Source organism: Lipophrys pholis, assembly GCF_963383615.2.
Source record: "Lipophrys pholis genome assembly, chromosome: 1".
Lineage (NCBI taxonomy): Eukaryota > Metazoa > Chordata > Actinopteri > Blenniiformes > Blenniidae > Lipophrys > Lipophrys pholis.
Window position 1 is genome coordinate 42,295,054 of NC_137635.1, and position 26,026 is coordinate 42,321,079.

General features: G+C 43.1%; 2 protein-coding genes across 4 annotated transcripts; both read left to right on the plus strand.

The window, feature by feature from the left end:
• Nucleotides 1-3,044: 3,044 nt before the first annotated feature.
• Nucleotides 3,045-15,277, plus strand: ift57 (intraflagellar transport 57 homolog (Chlamydomonas)). 2 transcript variants are annotated; one of them, XM_080465913.1, is made up of 12 exons: nucleotides 3,045-3,548; nucleotides 4,876-5,050; nucleotides 6,891-7,009; nucleotides 7,213-7,303; nucleotides 7,386-7,454; nucleotides 7,545-7,667; nucleotides 9,379-9,450; nucleotides 11,037-11,168; nucleotides 12,298-12,360; nucleotides 13,482-13,548; nucleotides 13,681-13,895; nucleotides 13,970-15,277. In XM_080465913.1, the coding sequence occupies exons 1-11, from the start codon at nucleotides 3,394-3,396 to the stop codon at nucleotides 13,860-13,862; spliced, it is 1,248 nt and encodes a 415-aa protein (XP_080322039.1). In that variant the 5' UTR covers nucleotides 3,045-3,393; the 3' UTR covers nucleotides 13,863-13,895; nucleotides 13,970-15,277. The 2 variants fall into 2 exon arrangements, with proteins under 2 accessions (XP_080322039.1, XP_080322038.1); XM_080465912.1 differs by having other exon boundaries at nucleotides 13,681-15,277.
• Nucleotides 15,278-16,904: 1,627 nt separating this feature from the next.
• tmem71 (transmembrane protein 71) lies at nucleotides 16,905-25,475 on the plus strand. Of its 2 annotated transcripts, XM_080484177.1 has the most exons (11): nucleotides 16,905-17,122; nucleotides 19,747-19,820; nucleotides 20,623-20,683; nucleotides 21,604-21,646; nucleotides 21,721-21,930; nucleotides 22,863-23,152; nucleotides 23,250-23,438; nucleotides 23,622-23,688; nucleotides 23,949-24,010; nucleotides 24,554-24,603; nucleotides 24,740-25,475. In XM_080484177.1, exons 3-11 carry the CDS (start codon nucleotides 20,653-20,655, stop codon nucleotides 24,761-24,763), a joined length of 966 nt encoding a protein of 321 aa, XP_080340303.1. In that variant the 5' UTR covers nucleotides 16,905-17,122; nucleotides 19,747-19,820; nucleotides 20,623-20,652; the 3' UTR covers nucleotides 24,764-25,475. The 2 variants fall into 2 exon arrangements, with proteins under 2 accessions (XP_080340303.1, XP_080340302.1); XM_080484176.1 differs by lacking the exon at nucleotides 16,905-17,122 and having other exon boundaries at nucleotides 19,751-20,018.
• The last annotated feature ends 551 nt before the right edge of the window (nucleotides 25,476-26,026 follow it).

A 26,026-nucleotide genomic window follows, 5' to 3' on the forward strand; every position in this document is an offset into this window, starting at 1 on the left:
TAATCCACACAAAACCGCCAGGTGGCATTTTTCTTCTTCACCAAAACGACTGGGGCGGCCCATGGGCTGTCTGAGGGCTCAATCACCCCAGCTGCGAGCATCTCGTGGATCTTTTCCTCTGCCGCCTGCCGCTTGGAGAGGGCCAGCCGATGGGGGCGTAGACGAATTGGTTGGGCATTCCCAGTGTCAATGGTGTGCTGGACTAGGGAAGTCTGCTTACAGTCCTCATCTCTGGCAGCAAAAATGTCCCTGTAGTCATCGAGGAGGCATTTCAACTTGTGGCACTGCTGAGAGTCGAGACCGCTGCTACTGCTGCGCTGCCAGAGTTGATGTATAGCTTCAGCTGTCTCAGCAGATGGAATGACTGTTAGCCCTATGGGTGGTGCTCCAACAGATTGTGGTGGTGTGTTGCTAGTGTTGGGTGTTGGCACCTGCTCCGCTGCGGCTGCTCGACGGTGCTCTCTCCCCTGGTTCTTTCCTTCCCGACCAGACTGGAGCCTTACTATCTCATCACGGAGGGTGACAGTCTTACTCACCACATCAATTTGAGCTCCCCAACGGCTCAGCAGGTCTAGCCCGATGATACATGGGTCCTGGATATTGGCAAGCCAGAATTCGTGCACCACCTCCTGGTCTCCCGCTCGGACTGTCAGCAGCCTCTTCCCCTCCATTCCAACCTTTTCCCCAGTCACTGTCATCAGTTGCGTATCTTTTGGAGCCCACGCCAAGGAAGGGGTGCCTGTGGTGTCAGGGAGAGTACCCGGTCGTACTAAGGAGATTGTGGATCCTGTGTCTACCAGAGCACGGCAGTGATGACTATCAAGTTGGCAATTCAGATAGAGTCCTTTAGAGTGGCCGCAACGGCCCACCAACGTGCATCTGCCTTGGAGGGGGAGTGGAGGTTGGAGTGGCGGTCCCCTCATTGAGCCACTCCTCTGTCGTTTCCCTCTGTCTTGATAATCGGGGCAGGAGCTGGGCAGTTGCGTGCCATGTGACCAGGCTCATCACACCGGTAGCAGCGGCCAGGTGAACGGGATGGTTTGCTGAAGCGCGCCGGCCTCTCCTGGGATGACAGCACTTGGCGTGGCGTGGCTTGGCGGGTCTCTTCAGCCTCCTCTTCCTCACCGTAGTCAGCCATCCTGACAAGTGGTCGTGGAGCAGGGGCCATTTGCCGCATTGGCTGAGAAGAGAGCACTACTTCAGCCCGTTCAGCTTCATACAGCGCCTCGGAGAGGGATTGAGGCAAGGCTAGGCGGACATGTTGCCGCAGCCTCTCAGGCGCGAGGCCCCGTAGGAAGGCGTGAAGGGCGAGCTCTTCTTGGGCAGCAGCGTCAAAATGTGGGTAGCCTTGCTGGGCATATAACTGTACATCTGCTGCAAAGGTACCCAAGTTCTCCCCCTCCTTCCGACGCCGATCAGCTAACTGCTCCCTACTGTGGTCGGTGAATCGCCGTAGTCCAAACCGCCTCTGCAGTGCTGTAGTCAGGCTGGAAAGGTCTCGCTGTTCTGCTGGAGCAAGGTCAAGAAGCACTTGCACCGCCTTCCCCTCTAATGCAAGGGCCAGATGTGTGGCAGTAACCTCATCACTCCAGCCGCTGTGCTGTGCTGCTAGTTGGACTTGGGCTAGGTATGGTGTTAATGGCGTTGCGCCATTGTATTTAGGCAGTTTGACTGGCAATCTGGGCATCATCATTGGTTGTGGGTTTGACAAAACCATCAGTGGCAAAGAGTTATCTGAGGCAGCAGCAGGAACGCTCTCTGATGAACTGTGGCCGACAGCTCCAACGGCATCTGCTGTAGTAATCCTCTCGGCATCCAGGGGGCGATGAAGCCGCGGTGCACTGGAGCCGTCTGCTGCAGTACCTCTCCCGGCCTCCAGGGGGCGATGAAGCCACGGTGCACTGGAGCCATCTGCTGCAGTACCTCTCCCGGCCTCCAGGGGGCGATGAAGCCGCGGTGCACTGGAGCCATCTGCTGCAGTACCTCTCCCGGCCTCCAGGGGGCGATGAAGCCGCGGTGCACTGGAGCCGTCTGCTGCAGTACCCCTCCCGGCCTCCAGGGGGCAATGAAGCCGCGGTGCACTGGAGCCGTCTGCTGTAGTACCCCTCCCGGCCTCCAGGGGGCGATGAGGTTGTGGCGAGCTGAGGCCGTCTTGCCGATCACCGGCCTCCAGGGGACGTCGAGGTCTCGACGCTTCGCTCCCCTCTCCGCTGGGCTCTTTCGTCTGTTTCATCATCTCCCGTAGGGAAGCCATGCATTCTTCGACAGCTCGCTCGAGTTCGTGGACCTCCATCTCCATTCTTCTGACGGAAGATCCCACTTCTGACACCAATGTGGCGAGCCGAGAAGAAGAAGGACGATTCGGGCTTCCTTCCGCACGCTGTACAGACAGGCGCTTTTATTGTGGAAAAATCAGAACGAACACATTTGAAGAAAACGGACCAGAGCACATCAAACACAGTACAACTCTCGTACTTGGTGCTAAAATAACAATAAATTAAATTGGGTCAACTGATAAAACAGTAAAAGCATGACAACACAAACACCAACACTACAGCCAAAACTAATTAGAACAACATTAATTGAAGTTTAAAGCCCATATTCCCCAAACACCCAAGATGCATTGCTGCATACACAGCGATCAGCTCCCTGATCGCTACAATATATATATGTATGTGCAGTTTTGTAAGATACCCTTGCTGTGTTGTTGTTATTTTTGCTTGAGTGATGTAACTTCATGTGCAGAGTTGCGGGACACGATAAAGGTTCCGTTTTATACACAATACAAAGTCGCTAAAAGTGCGTCAACTGACTGATTATAAAATATATTTTTTAAATGTGATGGCCACTTCGCGCTGAATAATGAGACGACGCAATGGAGATTACGTGAAATCCTGTCAAGATATGAGGCAAACAAAGAAGACTTACTTTGTATATTAATGACTGTGTGTTTGCGATTTTCATTTGTTTGTTTGTAATGTTTCATATAAATTCATTAAAAAAAAGTTATTAAAAAAAACTAAGACGTCCTTTATAAAAATGACGTTACTTCCGGTGTCGAGAGAGAAATGGCGGCTCTCATGGTTCGCAGATTGTTTTCTCTCGAGTTATGCAGCTCTTTTTATAGGAATTAAGTTTTTTTTTTCTTCAATCTAGAGTCTGAGCTTTACATATCTTGAGAAAATAACTGTTTCGCATAACAGTACACCTGGAATAGGAAATATGACGGAAATAGGAAATTGGAATAGGAAACGTTCGCCACCGAGCTAGCTGGGTAGCTCTCGGTTGCCAGACAACGCGGAGCTCGCCAAACAAATCGGACAAGTGGAGCCAATAACCCATTTTATCTTCATTTTTTTTGCATTTTGTTTTCCCACGGTGTGATTAAACTCAATGGCAGACGAGGGGAGAAGAGGAGAGGACGACGACCGCGGTCCTGGAGCTGCCTACCAGGTCTTTGTGGTGATGGAAGGTCTGCTGGAGAAGTTGATGCTTCTTCATTATGAGGAGGAAGTTCTCGCTAAACACAACATGAAGAATCTGTCCAGGTGAGAAACGAGCTGTACCCAAGGCTGACGATGTTTAGGCATACTCAAAATGACTGGTAGTGATCTTTTACCTACCTTCTTATGCTGTTGATTAGTGTCGGTGTGTTTAATATGGCTCAGATTTAAACAACTCCATCTCACATGCACAATACTGGGGACATTTCCTGCTTTCAGTGTTTATTGGCTGGATATTGAAGAAATATACTTTTGCTCTCCTCAACTACATGTATCAACAATTTGCATGTCCCATAACATGTGAGGAGGTTAATCTGTGGCTTTAAAATTGCCTGTAGGGGTGAATGGGACTGTGTGTTATTGTCTGCAGTTCTGAGTTTTTTCCCCAGGATGTATCTGTCTTCACCCATAGTCATAGATGGATCGATCAATTAACCCATTACTTTTCCTAGAATCTGGTCAATATTTAACTGCTGCAACACAATGCTGAACTATTATGCAAAATACCAATGTCAAATTAAGTCATATTTATTTGTCAAACACATCAACAAAAAAAACCTCAACAACAAATAAAACAGCAGTAGTGATGTGCGATACTGCAAGATTCCACCAATACCGATGCATTGATGTACTTAAACATTTTCATGGCCTTTAAAAATCAGGACAGAAATTGGGTAAAGACCACAGATGACATGAAAATACTTTATAGTTGTGATACGTTTTTGCTCAGAAATGTAGGAACAATTACAAAATGTGACGGGGGCAGATAACACACAGAGCATAAAGGAAAGAAACTAAAGTATCATTACACTTTGATCAATCAATATCAATAGCATCAGTATTAGTGACATTTGGATTGGTCCACCCACCGCTACTGTACAGTTGTAAAAGGCAGATGTTTAAAAACAGCAAATAGCACCACTGATGGATCACCGGTGTGGGTCCCTGCGCCTGGCCCTTAATCCCTAAGAACTGTCCAGGCTTCATCAGGAACAACGTACAATGTCAAACCTGCACCATATGAAACATGCTGATCACATGATCTATCGTGATGATTGCAGAAGAGAGCAGCAAAAATGCATTTTCCCTCTCTTAAAGATCAAATAACTGATTGAGTAAACATGGGGAAAATTGTTGTTGCAGCTCTGATTGAGGGAGTCCCAATACGCATGTGATCGATTAGCAGATGTATGACTCCGTATCGTTACTCAGTTTATCTCATTCATCTGCTCAGTGCAGAGCAGTTTAAGTAAACGTTAACATTTTTTTCCCCCCCTGCTAATACAGAATTTAAATGACTGACTGATTCAACGGGTTCTTCATGAGCAATCATTCTCCCGCTGTCCTTTCTGTGATCTGGTTTTGTTTTCAGACATTACTTCGTCTCCAGCCCGTACCTCCCGTCCAACTCGGGCGAGCAGTTCTACATGTTCACCATCCTCGCAGCGTGGCTCATCACTTTGGCCGGGAAGCCGTTCACCGAGCCTCAGGAGTATGACGAGCCGAACGCCACCGTGTCCAACATCCTGGCAGAGCTCAGATCTTTTGTGAGTGTGACATGACACTATCAGTCACAGACCTTGAGTGCATTGACTCAGGAGTGTCTGGAAATCTTGACAAAAAAAAATGAAGTCAACGTAGTATAAATCCATTGATGTATGTTATGGTAGTTCGAAGCACAACCTGTTCCTTCTGACTTCATTCAGACACTTAACCTCACTGTGCCGTGCGGTGCAGTTGCAGGGTTATTTTTTAAAGTGAATTCGATGTATGTTAATTATTCTGATTGATACTGATGTTTGTAGTAGAGCTGCAGGAATCAGTTTGTCAACAAATTATGCTGCTGTCTTTGATAGTTGTTTTAACTATAAACATCGCTGACACCAGCATCCTAACCGTGAACACATTCATTTGTTTGGCAGCCATAGTTTACAATGCTTTTTGTTGCGCCCGTGCATGCTTGTAGGGCAACCGACTCCTCCTGAGGTTTGTTACTATTAATCATGTCATATTTATAGGTAAGATCAATGGAAGATGGATGTTTTTTCAAAGTTAAATGGGAGGGGTTCAATCTTGACACACAAAGGCAAAATAAAAACCGCCTGAATCCATGATTTAATTCAAAGATTGATACAAACTAATCATGAAAATAGGATGGTTACTAAGAAATATGAGAATTGGCAAAGAAAATGTTCATATGATGCTCTTCTTTTTTATGCGATACTCTTGGAAATATTTTTTAATGCAAAAAACCAACAAACAAAAGTTGGACTGAATCGTGAACAGTTGACGTTACAATTTCGACTGAATCAGAACTTGTCAAACTTTCCAGCACGAACCATCTGAGGCTCGCTGTGGACACTTCACACATTTATACTCATCATATGAGAGTTGTTTATTCGGAATCTTTGTCAGCCTGCAGCCGCACTGTACAATGAAGCAGTAGCATTACAAGAGGCACTTAGCAAAGTCTATCACCCCGTTTATCTCTCACACATACAGCAAGGGATAACATTAAGGTTAATAGCTGTTTATCATTCATTCACACATACACACAGCAGGGCTGACAGATGTATTGCCGCTCAGTATCTTCAAAAAAAGATTCTCATCAAGGTCGGGAAACATTAAGACAAAAATAAAGCGGTTATTTTAAATATGGATTTCATTTTATTTTATTTTTTTATGTATCTCTCTTTGTACTATTTGTATGATTTATCATATTTTTCACTGAAGAGAGCTTACCCACCACCGCAGTTTGCGAATCACTGCACTAAATTATACGATGAAATTTCCTGTGTGTACCGATAAAGGCACTTCTAAGGTTTTATGTCTCTGGTATTAGTCGGGATTTAAATCCCAGTTGCAGCAGGAAGGGCCACCGGCGCGGAAACTGGCTCAGTCTAACAGTGAACATTGTATTGAGTCAGCATTGCAATAGCTTTAAAAGGTAGCAGCCAAATAGGCATGGTCTTAAAAAAAAACACACACATAGTAAAAACATATGAACTGCTCAAAGAAAGGCCCACAAACATAAACTCAAATTGGGGATATTCTTGCTGTAAAGCAAGAGTGTTGATTTTCTTTCCGCCGCTTTTAATCAGTCTTTCTATTAAATGTATTAATTCAGACTTAAAGAATAGTTACTAGTTCTTTTTTCCCATGGGAAGAGTGTTGAAGTGTCCTGTGCTGACACACTTTCTTATTCCAGATGAAGCTCACAGACAGTCAAACGTTGAATAAAAGAGATAACCGCCAGTTTGACCCGTTAATAAAATATCTCCAGCCCTCCAGTGTTAATTTGGCTCCGACTCCTCATTACCAGCCGCGGCTGCTCCGAGATATAGAGTGATTTTGAGATGATAAGAAGCTCGTGTCTGCGTCTAACAGGGTGTGAAGGTGGACTTTCCACCCTCCAAACTGAAGTCCGGCTCTGGTGAATACGTGTGCTTTGTGCTGGACCGACTGGCTGATGAGGCACTGAGGAAGACGGGATTCACTTTCAGGAGGTACCGCCTGCGTTCTTACCCTCTTCGCCGTCTTCATCCTCTCGTATTTTTATTGTTGGCTCGATGTTTGCATCAGCTTCTTTTTATATTTCCTCGTATGTGTAAAGTTCACTTTTTTAATCCGAGTCTCTGATGTCTTGAGTTTAATCTTTGAGAGTGAAATTTCTCACCTTAACTTCTTTTTTTTCTTTTTTTTTTTTTAGGCCCAAATACCCAACAGAAGACGCAGAGGAAGAGTTTGTCATGGAGGACAACGCAGAGCTCACGCTCAGCAAAGTGGAGGAGGAAATGATTGTCGGTGTCCCAAAATCACTTCATCTCTTTCCCATATTTTTACCGTGTTTATTCCATTCCGTGTGTTTCCGTGTGCGCTCAGGAAGAGGCTGATGACGAGGAAGAGAACGTGATGGACCTGAAAGCGCTGCAGTTACGAACCACTCACACCGTGAGTTTCGCCGGAAGCTTTTCAGCTCAGTTTGGAAGTGTTGCATTCGCGCTGACGAAGTGCGTCCTGTCACCCGTCGCGCTTTGACAGGAAGTGGAGCCGTCCTCCAAACCCGACGAGATCCTGGAGTCGACGGTGGATGCGGAGGAGTGGAACCTGGAGGTGGAGAGGGTCCTGCCACAGCTCAAAGTCACCATCAGGACGGATAACAAGGTACGCCAACCCTTCGACCCGTTAAGTCCTTTTGTGTGGGATTCAACGGCTGCGAATCAGGGTCAACGCCAAGAAGCAAGCGGGTTGTTCAATATTCAGCAAAAGTGGTACTGAACCGGAAGCTTCTGCTGATCCACGGGGAGTAGTAAATCTGTTAGCGAGTCGCATCGGCCATGAGAGACACTGCAGCGCGGTAATATTGTTGACAAAGGAGCGAGGCTTCGACCTAATGCCAAAGGAGATCATAAATAAAGACCGAGGACTCTCCAATGTCAGGCAGTCTGGGTTGACTTTATAGTGTGCAACAAGTACAAAGACATAAAGCACAAAGGTACACTTGCATCTCCTCTGCTTATCTTGGTTGACCTCGCCGTGATTCACGATTGGTTCATTTCTGTTGTTTCACTGCGCGTCAGTCAGAAGCATTTACTTTGATCAAATCTCACCGTCTCTGTTTAGAAGCACACAAACGGCAGCCAACAAGAACTCCGAGTCACTTGATTTGAAAGCCAAAGGGAACCGATGCTTTAGTTTCTTCACCTCCACCGATCTGAACTCATCGATTGTTCACGAGGTGGGAAAAAGAGTCGATGTTTATATTTGCACCGTGAGTCATTATATTTCAAATAAGATTGTTCTGTGCGTCACATTTCTGAGATGCTCCAACTTCATTCACATCAATACTAATTCGTTAAATCATTTGGAATGTGCATTATTATTGAGTCTCAATTAATTTGAATATAATACAAAGAACCTTAGGAGATGTTCTGGAACATTAATTGACATTTTGATTGACAAAGACTTGAAATCGAGGCGGGCTTGATTAAATCTGGGTCATACTTTACAAAAATACTATCATAGTATGTGCAGCCACAGTGTCAGCCGGGGGTTATACAGTCATGAGGTAATTACTTGAATGCAACTCAAATTTAAAAACATTTTTATATCTTCTCAGTATTTTTCATTCATTTGCAGTTGGAATTCAATTTGCAGCAAAGAATTGTGGGGAGGGGGGGACAGTGATTCCAATTCCGACGCCCAGCCGCGCGACAGCGAGCCAACACGCTGTGACCCTCGCCCCGGCTTCTCACGCCGACTCGGCCCTCGATCAATAACAATCACACACTCAACATCACTCGACGGGAAAAAAAACTGACCCGATGTCAGATTTACGGTCGTTTCTGATTAAAACCAGAGATCCCTTTTCTGTGAGGCAAATAGCAAAAACCGCTTTCAAACAACGATCCATCGCACGACTGCAGCGTTGAGTTTGTAAGCACAGACAGGAAGCGCATCCAACTGAATCAATCAATCAATGGAAAGTGCGATCTGAAAGGAGCAAATCCCCCAGGGCGTTTCTGCCTGTTGGTAGCCATGCTGGAGAAGTGGCGACGCGCTGGAGTTGTGGTTCTTGACGGTTTCGATGCGATTTGATCCGAGCTGAACGTGGCAGTGTATCGTTTGTGTATGAAAATATGCTCATCTCTGTTGCCCTTACTTTTTTTTTTTTTTTGCTTTGATGGTAGAAACCGTGGACAAATGCGTTTCCAGGAGACGATAGAAGAGAAAACACGGGGCGAATGAGCCTGGCGGGGCTTTTAGTTTATGTATAAACCACTGTTTCGGGTCCGAGGACGAGCTTCCGCTTTCCCCACGCCTCTCTGCTGTTTGTTTGCTGCCGTCTCACCTGGGGCCGCCTGTTGTCCTGCAGGACTGGAGGATACACGTGGACCAGATGCATCAGCACAGAGACGGGATCAAGTCTTCGCTCAAAGAGGCCAAGGTTTGTTCACTGACTGCTGGGTTTTTATTTTTTTCACGGCTTTACTCGAACCGTTTCCTCACCTTTTTTTCTTTTAAAGGCACCTTGTTAAATCACCAGTAAGAGCGAAACGGAACGGCAGCAAGTGGCTTTGTGTGGAGGAAATGCATTGAGATTCTGTGGAGCTGCAGGCTCATTTGTACACATTTACCATGACAGGATGACTGATAACTACAAGAGATACGAATCAAAAAAAGCAATTACAGAAACATTTAATTCCTAAAAAGTGATTTATCTGATATATCGGCAAATTGAAAACAGTTTGTCGGAACTGCACTGGTTCACTAAATCCTCTTTTGGTTTTTAGTGTGAAATTGGTCCAATTGGTCTCTCCAACCTGTATTTACTTCCCTTTTTGCGTCTGTGCTGGGTGACGCTACAGTATTCGATCCAGTTTAAAATAAATTCGGCACTTTTAAAGAGCAGCTACAGAAAAACAGTACTTGAAAGGAGCAGCTCGCACATCGTCAGCGTCTTACATCCCGCTAACTGTTACAAAGGTGTGTGCCAGTTCATGTCCCGCTGAAGGATTTCCAAACGCCACAGAGTTGAATCCAGGATGGAAACAAATATATGCTGCAAGTGGTAAAAGGGATTAAAGTGATTGTAGTTTGAAGTAAAAATTCCCGCTGTAAGAGCGTCACAATCTTTTCACTCCCGCAAGTGATTCCAGCAGGAGTTGATGTTTCCAGCAGACGCCTGTAAAACCCATTTAAGACGCACTGCAGCAGATTTGAGTTGTTTCTCCTCCTCTCCAGCGTCTCTCAGCCTCAGCGTTGAAGATGTTTTATTCAGATTTCTCATATTCCATGACGTAACATTCAAAAGACTGAAGCGGTTGATTTGACGTAAACCGGAGACATCGTGAGGTCTTTTTCTGGCGCCTTCAATTGGGAGTGAAAACGAAACCCGGCAAAGCACGAGAAATACGACTCGACCTGGATACATATCCAAAGCGGAGGAGAAGAAGTACCTCCAAGTTCAAAGAGAGGGCTTCCATTGGAAGGATTCCTCCTGACAGGAATGTATCCCAGAGAGAAGCACAAGCTGTCAGTACTCTGACAGGTGTGAGTACTTTCATAGCGCCGAACGGCGTCTAAATGAGCTGAATCCTCCTGATTGAACGCCTGAGCAGAAGAAGGCCTGACAGTGGAGAGTAAACAATAAACACAAATAATCCTCCCTCCCGTCACAAAGGGAGAGGGTTTGTCTTGCAAACCTGATTTAGACAAAGCGACGCCGCAGTCGTAATGAGGCGTCTTGTTTGACTTCACAAACTGCAATTACCCCCCCCCCCCCCCCCCCCCCCCCCCCCCCCCCCCGTTTTAACTTAATTTGCATTTCCAGAGTGACACGATTTAAGTACCCCGGAGGTGGCGGTGTTACGCTCTTGCTCCGCTTCACTCAGACGCCACCCCCAGAGAGGAAAAAACGGGCTCATTCAGAAAATAATCACACGCAAAAAAAGCTGGAGAACCGAGGATCGCTGGGAGCGTACATGTAGACGTACGTGACGCACAATCCCGGCTGTCCCGTCTGCCTTGCAGGGCTACCTGGACAAGCTGCACGAGGACATCGGGAAGACGCTGGAGAAAGTGGGCAGCAGGGAGAAGTACATCAACAACCAGCTGGAGCATCTGATCCAGGAGTACCGCAGTGCTCAGGCCAAACACAGCGAGGTACCGACTCATCCTCGCCGTGCGGCTGAAATATCTGACTCAGCATCCGCGACGCCAACCGCTTGAGAAGTTTCTCTTATACCGACGGAGCAGAAGTGCACATCTACGTGTAGTTTTATCGACCGCGACTGTATGTTTGTATATTTACGATTTTCAACAGAAATCAGATGAAAGTGAGCCGAGTATAGATGAATAAAGCACAATGTCAAAATAGTTTTTTTTCAGTAGGAAGATCCTCAGTTAGAAGTTGCTTAGAATTTGTTTTTGAAGGTCAAAACAGCCTTATTATTAGGTTCACTTTCCCAGTGGAAGGTTGGACCCAGTGGTGGAATCCAGGAGATACGGCGTATATATGCTTATTTTTCAGTCAGCATTACACACACACACACACACACACACACACACACACACACACACACACACACACACACACACACACACACACACTAATCCCCCCACTCAGCAGTATCTACGAGCCAGGTCGCCCTCTTTTTTTTCCCCCTACAATGATGAAGCCATGACCCACCCTACTCTGCCGCTAATTAGCTAGTACTCACCGCATTCACTGATCTGATTGGTTGATGTCTATGTTTACAGTGCAGCATGAGGGCTGACGAGCCAATCAGAGGCAGAGGAGGACGGATCATGATGAGGCGATTAGAGCTGACCGATACATTTTAATGAAATTATGGGACAGTGAGAAAATACCATGGACAGATTTTCACTGAATAGAATTTTCTTACATGTCACTATTTGTAAAAAAGAAAAAGAAACTAAGGACATAAAAGAAATCCGGTATGTACCCACTTCTCTAGGCACACACATCCTGATCCACCAAAACCCAAAGGGGATTTATTTTGTTGGGATGTAGAACTGAAGTTTAATAGATTAATTCTCGTGTTGAACAGTTTGAGACCATTTGAGGTTTGCGACACGGGATGTTATCATGTAGAAGTCGCCATCGGCCGTAAAGTGCTGGATAACAATGCTTAGGAAGGCCGTGGCCAAGAAAATCTTTCTTCAGCTTTCTCCACTCGGACCAACGTGTCCTCACACAAACCATTTCACCCAGGCCTCTCGAGCCTCATCTGCCAAAGATTTTTATCAATTGATTGATGTTGTCCAACAGGTGAAGGAGCGCTACCAGCAGGCCAGTGGAGGAGTGGCAGAGAAAACCAGAGTCTTAGCGGAGGTCAGTGAAAGCACCTTCCAGCATCTTGATTGGCAAAAAAAAAATATTTTTTTTGCAACATCATTCCTGTGGGTACGGCAGTTAAAAAAGTTTAAATGGAATAACCTTCCAAAAGAACATCATGGTTTATTCCCAATGTATTTCGCCTATTTCACAAAATTCTAATTGTGAAGTTCATTGTGATAATACAGTATATTGTAATAGTACGGAGCATCTGGCATGTTTTCCATGTCCTTTTAGGAATTGCAGTTGAAAGACCAATACATGTGTGGAACACCAAAATCCCTGTGTTGTATTTGACATTGTATTGGAGCTGAATACACTCCTGTCCTGTTGTCATTCTCCCATCTAGTCTCTTCTCTCTTTCCATTATTGGAAACTTCTCCACACTCTAACCAGTCAGCAGGCTCAATTTCAGCTCAACAGATGCCTCCAAGTGGCCAAAATATGTCACTGCATCCCTGAAGAGCGCTAGAAATGTAATTAAAAAATAGCGTTTGGTGCATATCACTGTGATGTAGAGTGTCACCGACACGGGAGGAGATTCACACAGCACAAAGTAAAATAAGACAAAGAAACGGGAAGCTGAAGATTTCATTTAGTTTAGTCTGTATTTTTGTTAGTTTATTCTTTCCGGATGATTTTTGCATTATTTTATTTTCTATGTCAGAATGCTTTCCGTGCGTTATATTCATCACTAAACTCTATATATATATATATATATATATATATATATATACACAATCTAGAATTACTCTCATGCTGTGGGTTTATGCTTTCTAAAACTGCAATAAGAAAAATAATAATGGTTTTATAGTGAATCAACAAAACGCTAAATAATGACTAGAAGAGAAATTCAAATGCTGTTGACAATTAGTCTGACCTGCATTTGGCTTTAAAACATTATTGTTACACATTTGAGAATATATCTAGTTTTTTCATTCAGTGTACCAATCGTATGGTGGGCGTGTATTTACACATTGTCACTGTGTTGAAAGATTATAATTTAAATCAACATCATTGGCGAAAACCACTCATCCAAATCCTCAACACACTGCTTTTTAGTAATATCTTTATTTTGATGTGTGGAACTCTCCTTATTGAATGGCATGGTGTTTCAGATCAGTGACGAGCTCGATAAGGTGAAGCAGGAGATGGAGGAGAAGGGCAGCAGCATGTCTGACGGAGGTAAAATCTGGTGTCCTACACACACTTGCTCTCTGTCCTCAATGTAAGTTAATGTTACGGTGAAGGAGGTCCCATCCAACTTCCTTCTCTCTCTCTGCCTCTCTCTCTCTCTGTCTCTCTGCCTTCCTGCAGCTCCGGTGGTGAAGATCAAGCAGAGTCTGACCAAGCTGAAGCAGGAGGTCGTACAGATGGACGTGAGGATCGGGGTGGTGGAGCACACGCTGCTGCAGGCCAAACTCAACGAGAAGTCCAACATGACCCGGGACATGCACGCCACCAACATCCCCGAGCCTGCAGCTGGGCACTACGTTTAATGGACACGGACCTGAACAGTCTTTTTTTTTTTGGTTTGTTTGTTTGTTTTTTTATTTAAAAAAGAAGAATTGTGCTTTTTTTAATCCTCTTGGGGAAATTTCTACAGAATCACGCTCAAGGGGAACTGGTGGGAGCCGAGGATCTTGCTCAGGGACCTCCAGAGGAAACCTACGCGCACACACGGGGAGAACATGGAAACTTCACACTCATCGTGAAATGTCTGTGCGCCCAAAAGCTGAAAATGGCGTGCCCCAAAAAATACTCCGATCTATAAAACCGTGCGTACGCACATCTGCACACACTTTCCCTTTATAGATCACCGTCCACCTGGAAGGTTCGGCCATTCATATCCCGCCCTCATCACACGCACATACATTTTTTATTTATTTAAATCATGTCATTTTCTTTTTCTCACATTTCATGAAGCTCAATATGCTTACATGTTGAAAAGGAGCATAAAGAAGATAAAACTAATAGTGGGTGTCCCTTTCTTCAAAAGACAATAGTAGAAAAAAATAAATATATTGAATGGACTGTTGTGCAATTTATTGAATATTCACTTAAGTCACACAGACGCAAATCATGTCATCACGTCATCATGTCCAGCAGAATTAAAAAACTATTTAACTTATTGTAGCTCATAGCTTACAAAATCTGAGCTGCAGTTCACAGACATATTATCATACATTTAACTGAGTTATTGTGGCTCCTAGGATTTCATTGCTGTCCTTTTGATTTGTCTTTTAAATTGGTGCACAGTGGAGGAGTTCTTTAAATCCGAGACCAAGACATTCCACGGTTTGACTCCAGCCACAGAGGTGCTCATCTCTTTCTGGCTCCTTCTGGCAAAGGGGAGAGTGAAGTTGAGTTTTCTCTGGCGAGATGATTGGATTTGATTGGAAACAGGTTTTGTACAGTTTGAGGCAATAGAAAAATGTCTTGTTTTATACATTATAATTAGTGTTTGCAGTTTTAGTACTTTTGATTTTATTAATAGTTCACTGGTATGTTCTCTTCCATGGTTTTATGTACAATTCTTAACGCTTTTTTTTTTTTTTTTGTACTGTCAACGGTTTGATAGTAGTTGTGTATTCTATTTCATGTACTTTTAAGCAGTACATGAAATAAGGCAATATTAACATGTAGTATAAAAACTGTAAAGCTGTACAGTTTAGAAAATATTTTACTTTGTGACGAATAGAAATCTCTTTACTTAATTTCTTTGGAACGTTGTCAACGTTTCCAGTTTAATTTTTCATCCAGTGTCGCACCAAAGATAAACTTTCAACATTTAGTATGTAAATTGAAAACGCCATAAATTTAGGTTAATCCACATTTAGTGATAATTTATTTTCGTCAAATCAATTCTTTATTTTTTTTTATTATTGTAGTCATGTCCTTTGAATTTCCTGACAAGAAAAAAAAAAAAAAGCATCATCAACAACGAACACAAACTGTAATGTTTCTGATGCTTCACATAGATCATTTATGTCCCGATCCAAAAGTTCAGGCTCGATAATGGAACCCTGGGGTATTCCACATCGAATGCTCTGTGAATTTCATTAAGGCTAAAGCTACGGATCGGTTGGTTTAAAACCCAAACTGGCTCTCACTCCAATTACTTTTCTCTATAAATGCATCTAATCTATAAACAAGTTTTTTTTTCAATAATTTTTTTAAACTGTGAAAGCAGTGATGTTGCTCTCTAATTGGTTTGGCCGACTTTATCTCCTGGCTTGGAAGAGCGGGATTACTTTTGATATTTTCATTTGGAAAAAACCCCAGACGCGAAAGACGGATTGAAAATGTGTCATAAAGAGGTACTTATACAATCAATAATTTGTTTTATAATCGTCATATCAAACCCATTGCTCTCCGGTGACGTCTTATTTATTTAGCTGAGCTCCAGTGGATCTAATTCACGTCAGTGATGCTTCAGTAACGCCCTCCAAAAACATGGAATTCATCATTTTACTTCCCCTTTTCCTGAACTTCCAGGTGGTCATGTGAGTCAACTTTCTTCTGTAAGATTTGGGCCAATTTTAACAAAATAAGAATTGAATTCATTGGCCATGTCTTTTATATCTATTTCCTTATTTTACTCATTTAGTAGATAGTTGGGTACACTTGTTATGCCAACTTTATTCTCCATGACATGATTTAGTATTTTCCATGTCTCTTTGATGTTGTTCATATTATCTATTAACATTTTTGAAATAATCTTGTTTTACTCGTGTTAATATATTTCTCAGTTTATTTTTTTTTATAGGTTTTATATTTAGATTTTGTTGCTTGTGTTCTATATTTTATGAAATCTTTGTATAATTTATTTTTCTTTTTACAAGCATTTTGCAAAGCTTTCATTTTACCATAAATGATCAATGCAAAGTACCTCGGGAATATTTTTACATCTCAATAAGCCGACATTTGATGATAAATCGGGAAAGAAAAGATGAGGAAAAGGATATCATTCGGTGGTCACAGTGGTGCTCACCACTGCACCACATGCGGCCCAAATTCTGTTCTGTCACATATCACTTTTGTTTGTTTGTGAATATTTATATAAAATAAACGTTGATACTCTTAACATGTGTTGAGGCTAATTTTTACTTGCATTTAAGCAAAATGTCCACTAGATGTCACTGCAGTTTCACAGTTTTACTCCCAAAAAATCTCATATTTTGTAGGTGTATTCAGTTAATATTCTTCAAAGCAGCAAGCCTAACAACAAAAATATATTTGTCTAGAGTTGGACACTAAAGAATTTCTCACGGGTAAAATATTTCTATTCTAGTTTATCTTAAACAATACGTCAAGATGGATAAACGTAATTCGGAAGTCTTACTTCAGTTTTTCAAAATCATAATCAAGATTCGGCTTCGTGAGGAAAAACGTCTGGTGTTAAATTTACATTTAGTCTTAAGTCACTTAATTACTATTTACATTTTGTCATTGAAAATCCAGATCAAAGAGTACAAGATTCAGTAGCCACATATAGTTATGTGTGTATTTACTTTGAAACGCCCAACCGGATGTTTTGTGTGTATAAGTATTGACAGGGGCGTAACCTGTTCACAGATAACTGAAGGTCCGAGGCGAGTGCCAGCTGTGCTTCGCTTCTAAAGAGAAACTGCATTGATATTTTTAACTTGAAATACAGGAGAAAAAAAAAATAAGAAAAGTAATAAATAGAAGTTCACCACCCGGATAAATATTTTTTTTCTCGTTTCATTTCGGACGAAGAGAGCAGAAAACCACGGTGAGTTCAGATGGAGACTGCTATATGCTTCCTTTGTCCGTCAGTGTACCGTCAAAACTGCTGAGGTCAAGTTTAAAACCTAAAAAACAAGTCAAACAAAGATGTTTTATTTAACTGAGACACATTGGACAGTTGATAGTTATTTTGATGCATTTCTTTTAGTGTAATGTTCAGAAAAAGAGTCATTTCCGCTGTTTATTTTCATTATAACAGACGTTTGTTGCTATTTCCGTTTATAGTTTTAATCCACTATAACAATTCAGATAATGACAGAAAGACATTCCAGGCATACATTAACATGGAAACACAGCTATAAATATCACACAACTATTATACATACGTTGGGGCATTTATAGCCGAGGAGGAAAGGAGATAAAGTACTTAAAATTAATTATAAAGGCTCTCAGAAGGAACATTTCAGCTGTATTTAACATAAAGTGGATATTCTGCATCACTTATTTCACAAGTTGCTATGAAGCATCAAATAATGAGTGTGACAGGTGAATATTACTATTTTTATTATTATTATTTTCAAGTATGATTTGAAATGTGAAGTGTAGAAATGACTGTGGTGACTGATACTAGGTTTTCAGATGATGCTGAAGTGGTTTGGTCCGTGTCTGTGGGTCTTCAGGCAGACTCTGAGGATGCTGAGATGGTTCGGTCCATCTCTGTGTTTCCTGTGACGGGTTTTCCTCCAACATCAGCAGCTCCAGCCATGGCTCCAGCAGCTGCTGCGGGGCATGATGGGAAACACAGGATGGGAAGAGACCACCGTGTCCCATACAGGGGAGGAAAAAAACAAAAATCATTATTTTTAAAAGCAGGTGAAGGAAGGCCGAGGATTAATTTCAAAATGCTCACGTTTTTTAACCTCACACTCTAATTATATTTAAATTTTGTAATTGTGTTTGTGAGCTGCAACAATCAATAGATTCTCACTATTGCTTTTATTATTACTTTTATTTATGTTATTAGTTACCCATCAGGTTAAGGTTTGAATCCTAGAAGCATCAGGAAGCGGCACCGGACACAATGACCCGATGTGGTGACTCACTTTAATTGTTTCTCAGGTAAAACAATGGATAACCGTTCAGACTCGTCATTTTTCTCTACATGAACGATAAGATAATCCTTAATGGACCCATAGTGGGAATATTTTCATTTTTGCAGCAGCAGAGGGCATATAAAGGATACAAGCAATAGTAATATATAGAAATGAATGGAACTATATAATGTCAGTGATCGTATGATAAAGTTGGTGGTGATCGGATTGGACGTTATTAATTTGGACAGAATAAATAAATGCGTTACAAACAGAACAGTATTGGACATTAAAGAGTGCAGTGTCTTAATTTGTCCAGGTCGGGGGGCATGTGAGGGGAGGTGTTACTGATTATCAGGTCCCACAGCTGCAGGGTGGAAGGACCTGCGATAAGGCTCCGTCACACACTTGGTGTGAAGAAATTGGTCCCTGAAGAAAGTCGTCAGTGGACTCAGGGTGGGAGACTTTGTACTTAAGCTGCAGAAAGTTCTGGCTGCTCAGAAAGCGGAAAGCTTGTTTGTTTTTATCCACCTCAAGTTCACAGACTGGAGACAAGCCAATCTAACCCTTTACAGGGCATTTCTTAAAAAATAGTTTAAAAAAATAAATCAACCAGATAGAAATGTTGTGACCAGTAAATGCCCTTATGTGCCACTTAATAGTAACATTCTTTATAAAATCTGTTCGGCTCTGCTTGGTTTTCATAGGACGGCTTGAAGATGACTGTAATTTCCATATGTGATGTTTCAAACTACAAGAAACATTGTTTAATACGCGAGAGGGAAAGGACCCCCCCCCCCCCCCCCCACCCCCCCCACAGGCATTCACTGTCACACAGAGCTCCTCTGTTCACTGCCCACCGACAGTCGTTGACCCAGTTCTTGTTTTCAAGTTGTTAGTGACCGGTCCGTGTTCATCCTGCTCGGTGGCCGGAGGTATTCCCCAACGCTTCATCCCTGAACGCTTCGCCTTTCCAAAGGAAAGGCCTGTTCTGAAAAGCATCAGTATATATTAGTAATATTTAGGTTACGGTTGTGTATTGGTGGCTTTGAGGGGTTTGTGCTCAGTTTAGTCTAACAAGATGGGTGAACGTGAGCGTGTGTGACTGCGTTTGCATTGCGACGGACTTGAATTCATTGAGTTTTGTAGAGCCTTTGTTTTGCTTGTGATCAGTCCGTTCATCGGGGGAAACCGTCGTCTGGAAGCAAATAAGATCACAGAAGTGAAAAAAACAATTCTGTTTGCCATTTCAGCTCAGATGCATCCATCATGCCTGATAATATTGTCGATTTTCACACTGAGACAAATTTGGGGGAAAAAATGACCTTCATGATGTTTATAATTAAGAGTTAAAAACAGTGAAATTGTATATATTAAAAGTTTAAGTAGAATATTAACAGAAGGACTTATTGCACCTTTTTTTTTAAATTTTTTAAGCTTATTCTCAAGATTGCATTGTCAGTCCCAAAGCAGTTTGTCCCCAGCAGACGAAGTGTTAACAGGAAACATGAGCTCAGAGTCACAACCCCTCACTTTTTTTTTCTTGATGTTTTTCTTTTTCTTGCACGTTTGTTCTCAGGCTTGGTCTCCGCAGGATGTGAGAGAACCTCAACAGAGAACAACACAGCAAACCAAGCAGCCACTCATTTGGAGGTAAGATTAAAACAAAACCCCGACTGTCGTAATCCATGTGACTTTGTAAATATCCTGCACAGGTTTGGTAGTCAGATCAGTGTGGATTAGTTTTTATACTAACCTGCGGTTAATCCCCGGGATTGCTCAGCCGCACTTCTCATCAGTTCTGCAGAGATCAGCTGAACCGACTGAGCTTTAATACGACTCCACAGCATGGTGGGTTTTTAAGTTCTAGTCGGTCTGTTTATAACACTCCTACTGTCTTTCTTTTACTTATTGTGTATTTTAGCCTGAATAAAGTATAACTGCATCTAAGTGCTGTGTGTGTGTGTGTGTGTGTGTGTGTGTGTGTGTGTGTGTGTGTGTGTGTGTGTGTGTGTGTGTGTGTGTGTGTGTGTGTGTGTGTGTGTGTGTGTGTGTGTGTGTGTGTGTGTGTGTGTGTGTGTGTGTGTGTGTGTGTGTGTGTGTGAACGATATTTCTCATTACTTTTTGCAACTTTAGTCAAGAAAAAAAAAAAAAAAAACTAAAAACTTCCAGTTGGGTGACAGTATAAATGTGAACATCATGTTCTTTGATCACACTTGTCCTGATGTAACCAATCCTCACTGGAGCTCCAGATGTGCTCTAATCAGCTGCTGGAAATAACCGCCTTACAAAAAACCCCAAAAAAAACCCTGCCTCCTCTATTTTTAAAGAGTAAATATCTCTGCTTGGAACAAAGTGAAGGTTGTCGGAGATGCACCGAGTCACAGTTCGCTTGACGTCTTGGTGGTTTTCTCACCGCTGGGTATCCGCTCTCCTTTCTGATGCGTTTCACAGATCCACGGACGAGACCCCCGCAGAAACAACATGGCTCTGTTCTTCTCGGGAGCTGTCACGAGTAAGCGTCACCACACAGACAGTTAAACAAGCTTAAACTGACACCTGAGAGTCGACTTGAATGGAGTAGTGGAGTATCGATCACACCTCGACTGTTTACCCCCCCCCCCCCCAGTGTGTGTGTGTGTGAGCCTGGGTATTCTACAACACGGTCAAACTGGACGCCGCGGCCTTATCTCTCACAGAGCCGCGCAGAATCTCACACAGACATCGCATAGTTTCTCAGTGAGCAGAAAGAGGGGGGGGTGTGTGTGTGTGTGGGGGGGGGGGGCATTTTGGAGTAAAGATAAAAACATCAAACCTGATTGAATTCACAACAACATAATAAGTTCATAGCAAACACTACAGGTTACATGGAAATTAATCTATTAAAAAAAAAAAAAAAAAAACCTTTTGTGATTGAGGACATTTCAGAACTTTTCAGTCCTTGTTTTGTTTTGTTTTGTTTTTGGTGCACAATCATCAGTATTTCGAGTTAAGTAAAGAGCGTGAGTACTTTTGCCACCCAGCACCTCTGCAGAGCTGTACAGTATGAGTCATGGAGAAAAAAAAATCAAGTCATCTGTACCTGCTGTAAAAACTTATATATGTATATCCAGTTCTGCAGACAGGTGGGACACTCCACTATCTTCTGTCCTCTTCATTCTGCCTCACGTCAGTTTTGCGCAACAAAATAAAGAGGACAGAGAAGTGCTTCCTGTTGACTCAACTGCACTTTGCAGGTCGCGGCTTTGTTCCTCCCTGTCTGTCACATTCCTCCTCGCTGTTTATCTTCATCATGTCGCTACTGACTGGAGTGTTGTTCCAGCCCGGCCCTCAGGAAGGCTCTGCGGTTCTTCATACTGATAAAAGTCCTCTTTATTTAGAAACCTCTTTCCTAGCTCACCGCTACTTCTCACCTCTTTTTTTTTGTTTGTCCAGGTTCACCAGTGAAACGAAGACTGCGGTCTAACCACTGTCAGAGGTAAACAGTCGCCGTGGATCTGTGTGTCACTGCCCCATTCACGTAACATCAAGAGGCCGTTCTGTCTCCTTCAGCCTCGACGCGTCTCTCCTGTCTCCCGACTCCTCCTACGTCTGCTACCCCTCCGCCGATGGCGCCGACCCGTGCAGCTGCCGCCGCTCCCCGCGCCTCCTCACCAACGGGTACTACAGCGTGACCGAGGACAGCTTCTCCTGGGACGGTGACGGCAACGTGTCCCTGACGCCCTGCAAAACCAGCGTGTCCTACAAGGAGAACCTGGTCAAGTGAGAGCGGCGCCATGTATTGTAAACTCGCTGGAAAATTGTGTTTTTCTTTTTTTTTTAAGGACACTTTTAATAAGTGTTTCCACAAGACGCTGGCGTTTATTTAACAAGATTAAGTCACATCAGGAAACCAGCCAGCATGTGCTGCGACACACGCACACGCACACGCACACGCACACGCACACGCACACGCACACGCACACACACACACACACACACGCACACGCACACGCACACGCACACACAAAAGCACCTGCTCTTCACGTTAAGACGCTGCAAATTCTTCAAATCTGACATCATTCTCTCTCGGGGGACCGAGACGTGATGTCTACAGTCCCGGTTGCTAGGTAACCGCCAAGTTATTGAGCGCCTCAGTGTCGTAATGTTACGTAACTGCTGCTTTCACATCAGACTGACCAAATGAAAGAGTTTGGTTGCTTTACGCCTGGATTTGTTCACTACTTTTAGTTACTCTGGCTCACATTTTGATTCATTGCATACATTATTTTAATGTATGATTGTTTTTTTTTTGTTACTTTTGTTTTTACGCTCTTGACATTTAAGAGGGTTTTTTTTTTCTGTCATTTTTGTGTTATTACTTTGAAATGTTTTTTTAATCAATTAGTGGACATTTATTTGACTTTCCATTTGTCAGTTGACAACAAAGAGGCGTAAAGCGAAGAATTCCTGGCGGTAATTTAATTTCATGGACTCCTGCAGAAACATTGAGTCCTATTTGAAAAATGCTTCTTCTTCCAACAAAGTGCTTAACTTAGTGTTGAGTTTTGTCCAGAAAAACAGCATTTACAATCGATTTGTCGAAAAATAATCACACGAAAGATGTTGGCAGGTAATTTACCAGAATGGTTTACTAAGAAATCACAAAATGAAGTGAGTAAAGAAAGTGGAATCCAGTTTTTGCTCCTCTTCAGGGTTTTCCGGCGGAGACGGCGGCCTCGCAGCTCCCTGGCGAGCCTGCTGAGTGACGTGACGGAGAGCTGCCAGTCGTGGCTGGACGAGAAAGTCTTCAGGGGCATGTTCAGAACAGGACAGAACCAGAACCTGAGTCATGAGCCGGACCGGGATCGAGACCTGGATCTGGACCGGGACCGAGATTTGGACTGGACCAGGAGCACCCGGGAAAGCCTGGCCCCTCTAGACGAGCCTTCCTGGACCAAACTGAACAGCACCGAGCTGGATGACAGCCGCACTTTCACCTACGGTGAGTCAGAGAGACTTTTATTTGTCCACGGATAGAAAATATTTGATCCTAAATCAGCAATAAAGTTCTCACACATTTTCATTCTCTTGTGTTTCAGACCCGACTGAGGTCCCGCCTCCTCCTGACAAAATGCCCCCAAAGCTTCTGATCCAGGAGGACATTTGCTCTGAGATCTGTCAATCAAAAGAGACGTTCGCCCAGACTCTGGCCGGTCTCTCTGAAGTCCCGCCTCCTTCGCCCTTCTACACCAACACCTGCTGCTGTCAGGTGACACCGGAGCCCCACGGTGAGCTGCACAGGCGTTTCTTCCAGTTTGTTCCTTCCTGTGGATGTGAAAAGCTCCGTCATGTTCATTTATTGATAATATAGAATGTCGCTTTCAGGCTGAAATATGTCTAAGATGGGGATTTTTAGTCGTAGAAAACACAGAGTACAATAACTGATTCCGATTTGTGTCTTTATGTTTCAGGAATAACAATGAAGGCCCTGCTGCTTTTCATTTTCACCGTCTTCTTCTTCACTGCTCTATACTCACGGTAAAAAAAACCAAACAAAATGTTAATTCACTAATTAATCTCCTTTATCTGCTTCAGAGACGTGCCGTGGTCTGTGATAGTGTCATGGACAAAGCATGTTAAAAGTGAAAGTGGCTACTCATTATTCATAGTATTTGATTTCTCTGTCGTTACTTTTCTTCATTTTGTGGTTGTTTTTTTTTTTTTTTCTTCTTGGTTTTGTTTGAAGAAACGTACCGACGATAGTGACAGTTCCGTGTCATGGTTTTTATTCCCTGCAGATGCTTGTGGTCGAGTGCAGCTGTGGCAACGACCGTGTTCATGATGATCACAGCAATCATGGGTGAGGATTAGAGGCTCCCTTCATCAAAATATATTCTAATTCTAGTTATGATGTCGAATTTATTCAGATGTAGCGGAACTAAATGCTTAAGAGAATGTGCAGCTATCTGTGTTTTTACTTTATAAATAGTCATGATTATGAACATTGTGCGGATCTAATGTGTGGGAGTATTTCCTCTACCTTCAGTTCATACATTCTATTTATAAATATTTCAATTGGTATATAATTTGCCCCAAAAAAACCCCGTTCCTTTTGCATGTTTTTTTTTAGCCAGCATAGGTTCTCTGTAGCTTCAGGTCTTCACACGCACGTCAATCTTAAAGGCTTTTCTCTTTAAATGTAACTGCAGATCACGGGGACGTGCACCACCTCGTACTTCCTATATTTGTCGTGAGAGAAGAAAAAACAAAACATGCCGCCTCCTTTCAGTGGAGGCTGGATAGGAATAAAAGATGTCGAGTGGAAGCTATTAACTGCGTTACGTGACACAATTTTAATATCGGCGATCAAAGTAACTTCAAATGTTCCGCTTGTTCCTGCCAGTGCTGACAAAGTCGGGCCCGATGGGCGAGTGGCGGAGGGCAAAGACCGAGGTGAGTCTGAAGGAGACACGACACGCTTCCTCCTCACGCCCGACTGCTCGTTCAACCGAACCTTCATTTGAATCATTCAAGAAATTAAGATTAACATCTTTTTTTTCTTTTTTTTTTTTCTTTCTTTTACTTTTAGGACATCACGTCACGAAACGAGTGAGGACAGACGCCCGGCGAGGTTCCCGGCGTGTTTGAAGGCTGGAAGAGACAGAAGAGAAAGGTGTGATGGGACTCAGTAGAAATGTAATCTCTGAATATTCTTCTTTTTTTTTTTTCTTTTTTTTTTTTTTTTACCGTTTGCATGTGAGTTGCACCTAAAGGACGAGTCGCACTGAACTCTGGAACACATTTTACCGCAGTGCTTGTTAGAGGCTAAATCTTCGACATGGGTCGATGGATCGCGACGCGATTTTAACCTTAAAATGTTGAGAAAGAAGAGAGGGAATTTAAAAAAAAAAAAAAAGCGTCTATTGTAAAGAACACGGGGAACCGTCCTGTTTGGATTCTCCCAGCTCACGAATAATGCACTGCCGGAATGACGAAGGAGCTCAGAGACGCGGCGACGTGAGAAACTGTAGTGGAAAAAAAGAGAAGAAATGTATCCGATGTTAATTCTTTAAAGTGCATCTTGGCTTTTTTTGAGCTGTCCAAAGTGACCAAACAGAGTTTTCTAAAAAAAAAAAAAAAAAAAACGAAACAAATTCAGGTGTTCCATGCAACAAAGCGGACGCCTCACTTCTGCTCAGTGAAATAGTGAACAGGAGATAAGTGCCATGTTTTTCCTGAAGAAACCAGATGAAGAGTTTTATTCCAAAATGGGGGAAGAAAAAAAAAAAAAACCTAAACCAGCTCAGATTTTATAGTGATATTTTCTGATTTGCCGATTCCAGACGAAGAAATATTTTTTACATTTAAAAACAATAATCGCTGTTGTTATTGTGTGACGTTTCACTCCGTCGGGACGTGATTGACGGGTTAATGGGCGGGGCCAAGAACTCGCGTCACCCCGTGCGAATGATACCTGAATCATCAGATGCATTCATTTATTTTGAAATTTAATGAAGCAGCTCTCGCGTCAAACAACCGAAGAAAAGCACACAGTGTTTCCACATTTTTTGTATGATAAGAGGATTGGTCTTTCGTCAATGAACGGCTGGTGCAGCTTGAATGACGCCGTGTGCTAAACCGGGTGTGTTTTCTGTCTTCTGGTTACTAAACGGTCATTTTCAGGTAGAAAGCTGCTCCCCTGCAGCCCTTTTTGTGGTAAAACTCTTCATTTTGGAAAGTGCCTTCATATCAGCCAGCATTGCATGAAAGTCAACGACGACAAAATTATCAGGAATACAGGGATTCGTCGGGTGAAAGCGCCTGAAATGCTGCTCGCAACAAGCTCCAGCATTCATGGAGACGGGGATTTGTGAAG